The sequence below is a fragment of the Temnothorax nylanderi genome, unplaced genomic scaffold (genome assembly GCF_030848795.1).
Source record: "Temnothorax nylanderi isolate EJ_2023f unplaced genomic scaffold, tnyl_v1.0 TNYL_tig0010_pilon, whole genome shotgun sequence".
In the NCBI taxonomy this organism is placed as follows: domain Eukaryota; kingdom Metazoa; phylum Arthropoda; class Insecta; order Hymenoptera; family Formicidae; genus Temnothorax; species Temnothorax nylanderi.
In genome coordinates this window covers 1,422,602-1,435,735 of record NW_027249072.1, presented here as the reverse complement: position 1 = coordinate 1,435,735, position 13,134 = coordinate 1,422,602, and the positions used below count along the sequence as shown (strand labels likewise).

Below are 13,134 nucleotides of genomic sequence, written 5' to 3'. Positions count from 1 at the left end.
ATTATTTTCCCATTTTATGTCTGTCACAGTGTATTATTCTTCTCTCACCCTTCCATTTTAGGAAGCTCTTTAGAAAGCATTTCAGAAACCCCTTCCCTGTTTAAAAATCGAAACAGGGGAATATGTTCCAACCAGGAAATTAATTTTCGAAATTGAAAGTGCAGTTATTATGCGACGCAACGAGGTAATAGCAGTGCCTTAAGCGCAGTAATTATTTCCCACTCCATTTAATAGTATTATAACCCTTCCCCTACCCGTTTTCAATCTACGCGAACTCATTCAAGGTCCGATAGCTTCATTCTGACAGCCCGTATGCCAATCCATGAAATTTCTATTTCCAAGGGACACGAGATTTTCAGCCATTATGAACGGAAATTGCAGCTATTATTATAATGACGCGTTTAATGAGTGAACAACGGGAAAGGAGAGGGACAGGAAGTCGCGCTTGCAGCGGCAGCGAGACAATTGAGACGGAGAGAAAAATCAGCTTCTACGGAAAAGCGAATTATTTTAATTATTTCAAACTGTAGCGACCGCATACATCCCGCCGCACGACTATCCCGCCGGGGTAGATATACGAGGCAGGAGCGGTATTTATTCGGCGTTGTTCTCCGGCGGAAAAAGTTTTAATCGAGAGTTGGCCGGAATCGCCGCGCGAATCCGCATCTTCTTTCCTCCACACTGGGCCGCCTCTCCCGCGCGCGTAATTTTTATTACTTCCCTCGGCTAGCGACACCCATTTATCTCGCCTTCTTGATTTATCTTTCTACTTTAAAGCAGATTAATCGTATACCGCGTAGACGAGTCGGCTTACTGCGGGATATAAAAAGCGCGGCGGCGTTGCTCGCGTTACTCCGCGGAGGGATTAACCGCGGAGGCGTGCGCGAGATCGCGCAGGATAATCGCGGAATAACGCCAGCGTGTGTTAGGTATATCGACCGCAACGAAACGGCGAGTGAAGCATTAACGAATTTCCGGATGAAATTGCTAATATCGTAAGTAAGAGACAGTCCGCGCGCGTAATGGAATGAAAATGGATATATAAAAGTCGAACAGCGCGGAGCGTAGTATCCTTTATATTCGAACTTCCGCTTCTTTTTCCATCGCTTTCTTTTAAAGGACGTATCTCGCAAAGCGTATCTATGGAGACAGCCAAATGACGTAGTCGTCGATCCAGTTTACCGTGTTCCGATTTTATCCAACTGTCGTTGCCTTTGTCCCGCGTGTGTCGTCGCGCTCTTCCGCGTTATGCCGTTATGCGTCGCGGAGAAGGACCCGCCGTGACTACAAAGTTTTTCAATGGCGCCTAAAACGGATAGTGTCGTTCGAACATTTCCCCGTGTGCAAGAGTCCAACCTCGACGACATTCTCTTTGAATCGTCGGAAAGGTCGGGTCAACGACAATGACACGTCGAAACGCTCGTGCATGCATTGCACATTCGATTTTGAAGAAAAGTTGCTCTGGATATAACTTGCAAATGTATTTTCTTCCAACCGTCACGCGTATCTTCGTTGCAGAGTCGAATATTGATTTTTGACAGAACAGAAGAAGCGTTTTTCTTCTTATTTTTAAATCGACATATCCGATCAGTGAAATATATGTACAATCCGACGACGGATTGAATTGTAGCTGCTACCGCAGCATCTCAATTGTCACCACAGCCGTCGTCATCGTCACCGACATCGACTTTCACCCCCGGACATGACAACATTTCTAATTCTCTCTCTCTCTCTCTCTCTCTGTCTCCCTCACTCATATCCACGAGGCACTTCGCCAAGCACTTCCTGGCCTTCCTGCTGATTCCGCATATTGCATCTCGCCGATGCACCGCGCGTCTCGATTGTCACAAGCAACGTTTAACCCTCTAAGTATTGCAAGGGCGTTACGCTCGAGTTATCTCTTTCAACAATTCTCACCTCGTTTGACTTACGATAAATATGGGAGGGAATTTCTCACTTCTCTGTTTTTTTCACAAGATTGTCGCAGGAGCAGAGAAGTATTAAAATTATGTATTAAAAATGGAGAGAACTTGTGCGAGAAAGAATATCAAGCATGTATATTAACTATTATGTATAAACAATCCATTTTTAATTTTCCGCTAAATGTAAGTGATAGCCAACTTATCTCAATACGATGTCTGATATTTTTCACCGATGCGTAAAATCTAGCGTGCAATTTTATGACCGTATTCCACCCGTTAATGAACTGCTTAATTATCGCGTAATTTTACGCGGATCAATTACGCGATAAAGGTGAGCGAATTTAAAGGTGAAACGCGCATATACGATGGACACACATTTTCCGTGGTATTTCAATGCAAGTAATGCATACGGAAAGCATCGGGATGCGTCTCGAAATCCCGCAGCTACTTGTAATTCGAGGCGTTGTATACATCCTACCTTTTGGGTATCCAATATCCTCCAAGTACTCGAAATACTTCCGATATCAGAAGCGCCTCGAGGCTTTCGCATCGGTTGAAACTCCAGCCTGACGTATCGTTGCGGTCAGTCAACAAAATATATTCATGCGGGATATATTGCTTACTTTCCTCCGCCCCCTGCCGTTACATGCAAAATATTGCTTACTTTCTCCCGGGCCGTTGCTGACGGGGCTGGCGGAAAGTCGGATATTTCAGCAGCGGTAACGGGAAAGATTTACGGTAATAATGGAGGAAGACCGAATTTTTTAAATTCAATAAAGATATTACCTCGTACTTTTTCGCATTTTTTTTTATCAGGCGGCTCTTACAACCAAAGATGCAATTTAAATTAATTTTAACCAACTTAATATACATATATATATATATATACATATGTATATATATATATATACATATATACATATATACATATATATATATACGTATAACACAGTAAAATCGGCGATATTTTAAAAGTTGGTAGGGTTTTACTTGTAGGGGAAAATGTATAAGTAATGTATAACAATTAGAAGATATTTCTTTACTGGAATGAATCAGTTAAGCGTTCTAGTGCGTTAAACATTATCCTTTAATCGCGGGAAATCGAACGCGAAGCCGCGAAGTGAAGACCTTCATGAATATTCTTACGCAGAAATGGAATAATAGTAGTAAGGAAAACGCGGCGCGAGAGGTGAAGAGGAGCGTGTAAATGGAATAAAATTTTCATTTTATTACCGGGCGTCGAGTTTTGCTCGCGCTATCGTAAGGATGCAAAGAAAAACCGCGCGACAGTATTTGTCCCGGGATGTATGTGCCGCGCCTTGAAAAGCACAGCACTCACTTAAGCAAATTACCTTTCGTTTAATTAAAGTCTTATCCGCGTTATAAAGTATAACGTCACCACCGGGCACATCGTGCTCTACATACTCCGCTTGGAGCGAGATGTTTTCGTGCGATCTCCAAGAAGCTACCACAGCCCAGGCTGGCATAATAACATTTTTCAGAGATCTCGTAAAATAATTCTCACGCAAAATTAATTATACTTCCAACGTGTAATGCGACTAGATTGCGGCATGGAATATTCTCTGGTATCAACTTAGCTTCCGTCAGTTCAGCTTCCTTTTTACGCGAGAAAAGAATTTAACCTAGATTCGTTGATACTATTTAATTCTTTGTACGGCGCTAATTTTACATTGAGATGAACCAATGTCACGTTATCTCAGATATTACGTTTGTTATAATTGAATCGTCATTCTTAGTATACTTATTCTTGAGCATATTTAAAGTGCAATATAACTAACTATTATTTATTTAAATTTTATATTAAAGTAATTTTTAGTTACGATAACATTATTATTTGTGCGCCAGATTATAATCAGTATGTGTCTCTATTTAAATACTAGTTAATTAACAATAAGATGGAATAAAATCGGACAAAGGAATAAAATAGTTGACCGAACTTGTGTGCGAACTTATTTATTTATATATATTCACGGTACCTACACAGCACAAGGCTTATTAACGACTCGCTAACTATTCCGTAACGACTCTTTCGCACCGGGTCTCTCGACGCTCGCTTCTCAAAGACGCACATATACACATATATACACACACTGCACACGAGACATTTGTCTCGAGAGGACTCGCAAATGTTGCGTTATCATAATTGCTTTTTATTTATTCTAGCTGTAAACTGGATCATGTACTGTTAACAAATGAGGAAAATCTCATTACGCAATGCATTTTTACTTACATATTTTATTACAAAAATAATATAAAACAAGTACAAACAATTTATTATAAAATAAGTATGAATATTGGGTGAATGTATACATTTTTATCTATATCAGAGATACTTGCCAGTATCTCAATTAAGAATACATTGAGCGAAGTATTAACGACTTGTGATGAACTTATTCCTGGATTATCCGATTATTGAAAAGAATATTATGTCATAGAAATATCTTCTCTGATATTTCTATGACGTAATATTGTAATACGATATCGAATATTATTACGAATCAAATAAGATCAAATTGAATTGAATCAGATCCGCGATGCGACAAAGAATGTGGTGTACATCAGTTTAGCCGCGAAATACGTATTTGTAACGTCAGTTGAATAAAACCCATAAATGTCCAGTTTGAAGACAATCTCACAGATTTTTTTTTTTTTAACTCTGTCATCCGTGTCGCTCACGCGTGCTATATACGGCTGCGTCCGAATGCGATCCGAAAAAAAAAAAAGGAAAAAAGCTCGCACGTAATCGCTTGCAAACATATTCGACGTTCGATAGTTTCGCAATCGCTATGTACGGGACGACCGTACTTCGGACGGGCTTTACGTTCGATTGCGACGCAACGCGAGCTGCATTACCGAACCGGAGAGCTCGCCGCCGCAGTATCTCTCTCCTCCGAGGGATTCATTCGACGCGCGAAATTGCGCCGTTGCGCACGAGAAACGGAACGATCCGCGACGATTTTATTACACGGCACTAAAACCCAGTAGATTACCTTTACAAAGTTACCGATCGAAACTGGCCCCTTTACGCGGACAGTGGATTGCTCCAAAAATTCGACGCTCTCGTTGTGACATTAATTTTTGCGATATCGAGAAATCTAGCTCCACCGACGCGACGCGTCCTATTTTCCCTCTATTTGAAAATTAAATTAAAAAGCTTTCTTATCTCAAAATAGTACACGATGTAATTTAAGATAATAAGTAAATCTGTCTGTTACTTATACAACAATCTGACGTATAATATCTTTTAAGCAGCAAAAAAATTACGCGAACTGTATAGAGTTAATTTAAGTCCTAAAATACATCTCAGAGAATTATATAAAGCTTTTTTTATCTAAAAATTGCACGTGATGTAATTTAGAATAATAAGTGAATCTCTTTGTTCTTTGCACAATCTGATGTACGGTATGACATTTTCTCTAAGCAACAAGAAAGTTACGCGGAGTATATATATAGGGTTATCTGAAGTCCCAAGAGCGCATCTCAGAGGGTTATAATTTTATTACTGTCATTGTACTTGTGAGCTCGCTCGTTCAGTCGAGCTCGAATAGAAAGACCGTTTGCCTAACAAAAGGCGTTGATTCGTGCCAAGAAAGTAATTTCGAGATTTGTGTTAGAAATTTCGGCGGATAGGGAGAAAGAATTCGGTGACTAGCCGAAATAGTCGAGACAAATTTAGCGAAAAATTGCGAACGGTGGTTATGGTGAACGGGCGCGGCGCGGCGGAGAAGATCCCCACTTAATTCGAAAACTTCAATCTCCGCTAATTTCTCCGATGATCCTGCTGAAGCTGAACCCGACGCGGAAACTTTTTCTACCGAAAAGACGATCTCGCAGCTTCCATTAATCGAACCGAAGGGAATGCGAAATTTTCTGACTCGGGAGACGCATTGTCGGTCGAGATCGCGCGGTAAGCGCGTTAAATTATATCGCGTGACGTTGCAATTCCAAAGAATGAAGAAGTAGGAACGGTAAGCATCCCTCGGAAAATTTAATATAATCATAAATTTAGATGTATGAGATCGTAAACACGAAAGAAATTGCTACCGGAGATTTCAATTACGAACGGTAGCCAAAGTTTCCGCTTGAAGAGTTAGCATTCAGCGAGAGATCGGGTCGCGTTAATTTCTCCAATTCCCGGGTTGCCCAGGTAAAATCGCTCATATCGGAGCGCGCGCGAGCTATCGCGGTGAATCGAAATCCCCACGTACACCGCCGTCCGCGTAATTGGTCCAGATGCGGAGCAGACGAGACGAGGTGGAGGGTAGGAGGGATAAAGGGCGAAATTCCGCGCGGGGCAGCTGCCATTAGAAGGGCAAGCGGGCGACGGCGGATGGGAACGAGCGGGTTTTCATAATACGATTCGAGATTCGAGACGGCATGGCACGGCACGGACCTCCCCTCGTCACGAAGTTACCCCCGCGGATGTGTGCGACAGGACCAGTGCTGCAGTGTGCGGATCTCCTCCGTGCTCTCTTCGAGGCATCGCTCTCCCTACGTCTCTACGTGCTTACCTCGCTTCGCGTCTTGTCTACTCGGCGCTGATTTGATTTCGATATCCCGCTGTTCATCCCCGCAGGGGATTCGCCCGCGTAGTCGCTTCCAGGTGTTCGTTTCCTATGAAAGGAAAAGAAATGACGGCGGAATCGCTGCACCCTTTGTGTCCCGTCCCGTAGATTAGAAATGAAATTACGCCGACCTCTTCGATATATGTATAATCTAATATTTCTATTTGTTTCGATCGTGACACCTCCGACATTAAAGTGTCTTAGGCTATTAATGATTCGATACAATTGTACTTATCTATTTATCTATTTCTATCTATTTATTTTATTGATTATATTTAAAGTAATTATTTTTATTTCACTTAGCTTCGTTTTTGTTTCATAAAAATGCTAAAGAGAAATTGAGAGACTCACAAAGAAAGAGCCATAAACTACTTATCTGTTTTTCTTTAGCCTTGATTAATGAAATCACACCGCAGTTATTGTAATATTCTTAACATTAATTAAAGATAGATAAAGATTCTCTTTTTCTACGTTTCTGTGTATATCTATAGATATACACAGAAACGTAGTTTTTAAAAAGTGTAGTTTTTAACGTATATTTTTTAAAATAAAAACTATATATAGTTTTTATTTTAAAAAAGCAAAGCATTGATTAATTATTTAGACTGACATGGAGAAAATGTAAAAATTATTTATATTCTACAGAACTTATGCATTTTTCTTCCAAGGAAGAAAATAAATAGAAACAAGCGATATTTCGCACCTACCTAAAGTTTAAAAAAAGTTTCTACGAACTACGCAGAGGATAAGCTTCTCAGACCGCAGTGAACGCCTTGTGCGTACTTGGATCTTTTTAACGTTATCATGACCCTTCTAATCTTTTTTCACTTTTCCATTAAGAAAGTTCCAAGATTTATTTCTTCGCTAAAAAAATAAAAAAAGGAGGATCTTTCCGGCGGAAAGAAATCGACGGGGTTAGCAGGGAAGAAAGTTCGTGTCTCTTCATTTTCTTCGCGGATGCTTTATTTAAATCTTGGCGCAACTTCGCTAATTTCTCCCGACCGTCATTCAATAGTAGCTTGTTTACTCGGTCTTGCATTCGATATCCTGCCCGATTTCCCAGGAGCATCCGCTCTCTAAAAACCACCGCGCGTGAAAAGAACGGATCGAAAACTTTCCCAACGAATCGTAGATCCCCTCTTATGCAGACGGCATTGAAAACTCCTAGGTAAGCTGATTACAGGGAGACTCGTCGCTACCAAAAAATACTTTAATGGCGGATACTTCGGTGAATTTGAAATAAATGTTTCTTTATCAAGATTTTTCATGAAAAATTTAATCGCGAGGAGATATCTCTCTTGATATAATAAGTAAAATTACTCGGCGTGTTTAAATTATGACAGATTAATTCTAACTTTAAATTTTAAGATTCGTCTTTCTCTTGTAATTGGAAAGTGAAAATTATATATTTGTTATAATTGTTATCATTTTTCTCTTTCAAATTTTTACATCTGGAGAGGAGTAAAATTGCATAATTTTAATAAATCGCAGGAACATAATGAGTCCTTTCATTTTTCGCGGCGGTTTAATTCCATTTTCTTGATTTATTAAAATCACAAGGAAAAAATTCTTGATTTATTAAAATTGCATAATTTGATTCCTTTCGAAACGCAAAAATTTTGCAGAAAGTAATGTAGGAGCTGAATGTATGCGTGTATGTACGTGTGTGGTATGTGTGTGTGTGTGTGGGAAACCGATAAACATGTATATCGCGAGCGGCGGTTAATCGGTAAATCGGCGTTTGCAAGAGTGAAGAGAAGGTATATATGTATACGCCGGTCTTTCGTTCGATCGTGTTATGTTTTTGAGAGAGCGAAGCGCGTTTTGTGTTGTTGTTTCGTTCTGCGAAGCCGACTGCGAGTAGTGCGAGGTCAGTGCGAAGTGCGAGTCACAGGCCACAGTCAGTCGATGACAGAGGATTGCCGGAAAAGGTATTATACCCCTTGACTAAAATAAATTAAGTATATTACAATTATTCCTGCGAGAGTGTATTTTTCTTTTACAGTAATAATAATAATAAATTAATGTACATAGATACTTTCACGATTAAAGCAAATTTTATTCTTCAAATTGTATTCATTAAATAAACATTTGATCTCAATGTGCGCAGATAGCCGAGTTATCGCAATCAATTTTTAGGAGTGTTCCACATTTATTTTACTGTATGTTGAACTGTATGTTTTGTAGTGAATCAAGAAATCGGTGCTACATCACACGGCCGCGGCCGTTGCATATTTGTTTTTTCTGCGTACTGTTGCGCACACTCGGTCGACGTCAAAGCCCTATCACTCGCTCACTGTGACTGAGACTGTGACTCGAGCGGGCAGGTAGCTCTGTGAGTATTATTTCTCGAAACGCAATACCGACAAATATCGTACGATTTCAAATGCTATTATTAACCTGCGCGATTAACTAATTTCCACGATTATCGAGATACATCGTGAGCACATCGAGGTTACGACTTTAAAGCGTCGTCTACAATGGCAGCAGGAGTATGCAGTAAGACATAAACAGTAAGCTATATTGACCAACCACAGTCGGCACAGTCGACACATTATTCTGAATTGTAAAAATCCCATTAGTTAATAACTTACTGCTTACGTCTTATGCATACTCTTGCGGCTATTGTAGACGGGCCATAACATTGCATCTTGAAGCATATATTTTACTCAATTTATTCATCTGTCCGCTGTTTTCGAATTGAAAAATATGTGAAATAATCAGTGAACTATATACTATACTGGAATGTGAACACCCATGCTAGCGCCCGGGCCACGAGAAGAAAAAGACAGAATGGTTGCTTTGCGACTCTGTCTCTCTCTCTCTTTGTTTATTTACTATATGGATAGTTCACTAGGAATAATACATCCGAATTGTCGATTTAAGTGGCTTAAATGACCGAAAGCGGTGCGAGATATCAATATATCAATTCACTAATAATAAATAATCACGTGCTGTTAATTTAAAGTACCGTTCAAAGTGCGATTGTTATATTCCAATGATCAATGCGCGTACAATCGTAATTAAAAGAAAAATTTATTTTGCAATTACTGTTTGCTACAACAAAGGAGTCTGGGAAAAGGAGAAGAAGGAAATATTAGAAGAATCGGACGACGCAACCACAGAGACAATCAAGAAATAAGTAATTTATTTATTATTTTATTTATCACGTACGAAATAAATAATCGCTAATAATTATTTTATACACGCAACATTATTTATTGAAATATTAATTATGTTTAATTATGCACGCGTATTACAATTTAAATATGTTTATGTAATATGTCAATGTAATTTATATTTGAACTCCGTATATGAGTCAATTTTTTTTATTTTAATTTAAAGAGTAATGGATCTGTGAAACTAATAAATAGATGTATTACTTTAAAATGTGAGCAAAAGCATACCAGTATTAATATATATTTAATCCTAGATTAAGCGTAATAGCTTATTGTGCACTCGCATTCTCATATAAAGCTAAAATGAAATTCATTATATTGACGCATTGTTTATTACGATCCCCGAAAGCAAATGATTAATCCTTATCAATGATAGTTTAATTAGGGAGGTCTCTATACTTTTCGTGTCTTTACATTCTTTTAAGTGTCCGATCATTTGGAATCTTCCAACATCACCATAGAGGGCATAGAGTATGAGCCAATTCATCGCCAGGTCCGCTTGCCCATAGCACATACAGCCGCATACATCAAACCTCCGCACGCTATATTCTGTCCTGACAATGGTTTTGATCCTGAAAAGATAATAGTGACGGCCATTTGTTGGACACTAGGAAAACGACCAACAACCATTCCCGTGGTGCACACAACATCTGTGCTACAAGTAGTAATGGCTAGTATGATCCACTCTGATCAGATCCTAGTCTTTCTTGGAATGGCAGGACTGATGACTATCGGTAAAAAACTCGGATCCGACATGGATGCAAATGGTGAATACCTCATCAATAGATGGCAAGATGTTTGTAGCGCAATCGAAATAGAAAACATCATATCGAGTGTTGTTTTGCGGGAACAATACATGGCCTTTATTAGAACATTAGAGATTTGGCAGATTTGGATTGAATCGAGACCTGCACTCTGCAGAAGTCTCCTTGTTGCCGCCCTGGACTTTCCGGAAGGATCTCCTATGCTTGTGAGCACTGCGATGGCTAAAGTAAAAATAGAGATTCAATATTTCGGCATGGAGATGATACTAAAGATGGATGCCTTTGTGTCTTTACAAAATATAAATGTAAATAAAGCCATCTTTCTCCCGGATATCGCACAACAAGCTGCGGATCTCAGAAGAGCTATGGACGAGTTACGTACAAGATATGGAGATCGTTTCCCATATTTGAAAATTTACAGGCTCGAAGGAACAGATCGCCTCAATTGTAGGAAATACCCAGACCTTTTGTATGCGGTTGTTGCGACCGAAGTTGCCAACAAAAAGACAATCCCTGCTAGCGTAAGGGATATTTTAATGGATTTGCAGACTCGTACCGCCAAACATATCATAGATGCTGAAGTAAAGAAAACGCTGAAATCCGATATGCTTGATGAGGTAACTACCGCCAATCTCCGTTTCCTTAATATTGAGCCGTGTCTCTTCTGTCAGCGTCGAGAAGAAAATGATGACAACGAGATGCTTACTATTGTAGGGCCAAAAGATTAAATAAATGCAGAAACTTATTAACGTCTTATTGTACGATAAAATATCAACTAATTGCGAGATATATCAGTTGCTTGAAATTTATAGGACAATCTCATAAGTATGAATAATAAAAATAACAGAAAATGTATCAGCCAGAGCGATTATATATTTTTGCACAAGTTTGATGGAAAGTAATAAGTGATGATAGGATGATTTTCGCGAAAGAGATGTTATGTCTCCAAATTTATAGTAAGAATATTATCTTTTACACTTTTTACCAAGCATGATCTTTTACATATAGATAAGATTTTCAGGAAATTTGAAATGCCATGAAGATATGATATATTAATAACATTATTTGGACAATTTTAGTATCAAATGCATTATAGTAGATTAAATTTTACTGTGCATTTTAATTAACGAGCCCGTTGCATAAATATTTAAAAAAGAGAAAAATAAGTAAAATAGACCCATAACAAGTAAAGTAGTAATATTTTTAATACATGATACTTTTATCTAAACTTTTCATGGCGTTTTTATTTCATGGACGATGAAAATCGGAATAAGATATTTATGTATTCTATATATGTTTATGTCAAATGAGAAAATAAATTAGTACCTATCATTTTACATTAAACGCTTCATTAAGAAAAAACGATTAATATTTAAATATATTACTCTAGTTTTTTTTTTTTAATATTTGTTAAATATTATTTTATAGGATTAGATATCTACATTTGGCCTCGTTTTATATCTTTCCGGATTAAAGATTTTATTTTCGAATAGGGAGCAATGTTCGAAGATTTAAATCAAAGTTTTAAATCAGTATCTGACAATAATTATGTGTATATGATATGAAACATGTCTATATCAGTAATAAATTTTTTTGTCCCGCGTCCTTTCTAACTGCTTTGCGAACACGAGCCAGACTTTGTTTATTAATCAATTTTATATTATGCAATATAGGCTCTATAGGCTATAAAGGTTTATTATATTTTTAAATTGATCCCAAATTTGCTTTGTGCACACTTTTGCTGAAATTTAGCATTAGCTTTACTGGTGAAAAACATAAGAACGTTGATCCCCTCGATCCAAACTGAAAATAATCTATTCAACGAGATGAATCGATATTTTAAGAATCGGTAAAGAATCGACTTTTTATTATAAAAAAGAATTTATTCTCGATGAATCGATTCAGAATCAAGCATCACTAATGGAAAGAAACGCAAGACACGGACAAATTTTAGATCAAAGTAACAAATTATCGAGATGCTAGTGGACAAAATCTTTTCGATTAATCGATAAAGTTCTGTCTTGAAAAAAATAGAGATTTTTAGATTTTCTGGTGAATAATTGGAAATTTCCCGAGGTTTTTGAATTCAGAGATTTATTCTATAAGCGAGTTGGCAACACTGCACTAAAATGGTGCGATTTCGAGCCCGAGCACACCGGCTTTTGACTTGACTGCACTGGATATCATTCGTGCAACGTGACTCGAGCGAGTGGGTAGCTCTGTATTGTCATCGTATATTTCTCAAAACACAATTGCAACAAGTAAGATTCCAAATGCTATCATTAATTTTGATTAGTATTACATCATCCGAATTTTTATTATTAGTACATTCGCTTTTAACATTGGTCAAATCGAAGTGCATGAGTACTATTAAGGGGATCCTATAGTGGCAATAATTACGACATTTTTTTATTAGAAGAAATCTTTGAATTGGGGCTTTACAGAATTAAAGTATACGCACAAAAATCTAGTGCCACACGAGTTCATATCAAAAATGGAAAAAAAATTAAAAATTTTACTTAATTTGAACACACAGCTATCACCTGATGACAATAATTGCTTAATAGAAAATACTGCAGTTTATATATACAAAATGAAATAGATCGGCATTAGGGACAACATGTAGGAACAATATCGTGCAAATGGAATTAAGATTCAAAGCCTAGAAAAGTCTAGAAATGCT

At 38.0% G+C, this 13,134-nt stretch overlaps 2 protein-coding genes across 5 annotated transcripts in view; both read left to right on the top strand.

The window, feature by feature from the left end:
* The window catches only part of Dpr1 (defective proboscis extension response 1), a 335,719-nt gene that overhangs the window by 289,116 nt on the left and 33,469 nt on the right, over positions 1-13,134 (top strand). The window lies entirely within an intron of this gene.
* LOC139787560 (uncharacterized) lies at positions 8,338-11,788 on the top strand. The gene is made up of 4 exons (XM_071726736.1): positions 8,338-8,439; positions 8,696-8,843; positions 9,577-9,650; positions 10,113-11,788. Coding segments are annotated over exons 3-4 (1,068 nt in total). The 5' UTR covers positions 8,338-8,439; positions 8,696-8,843; positions 9,577-9,649; the 3' UTR covers positions 11,180-11,788.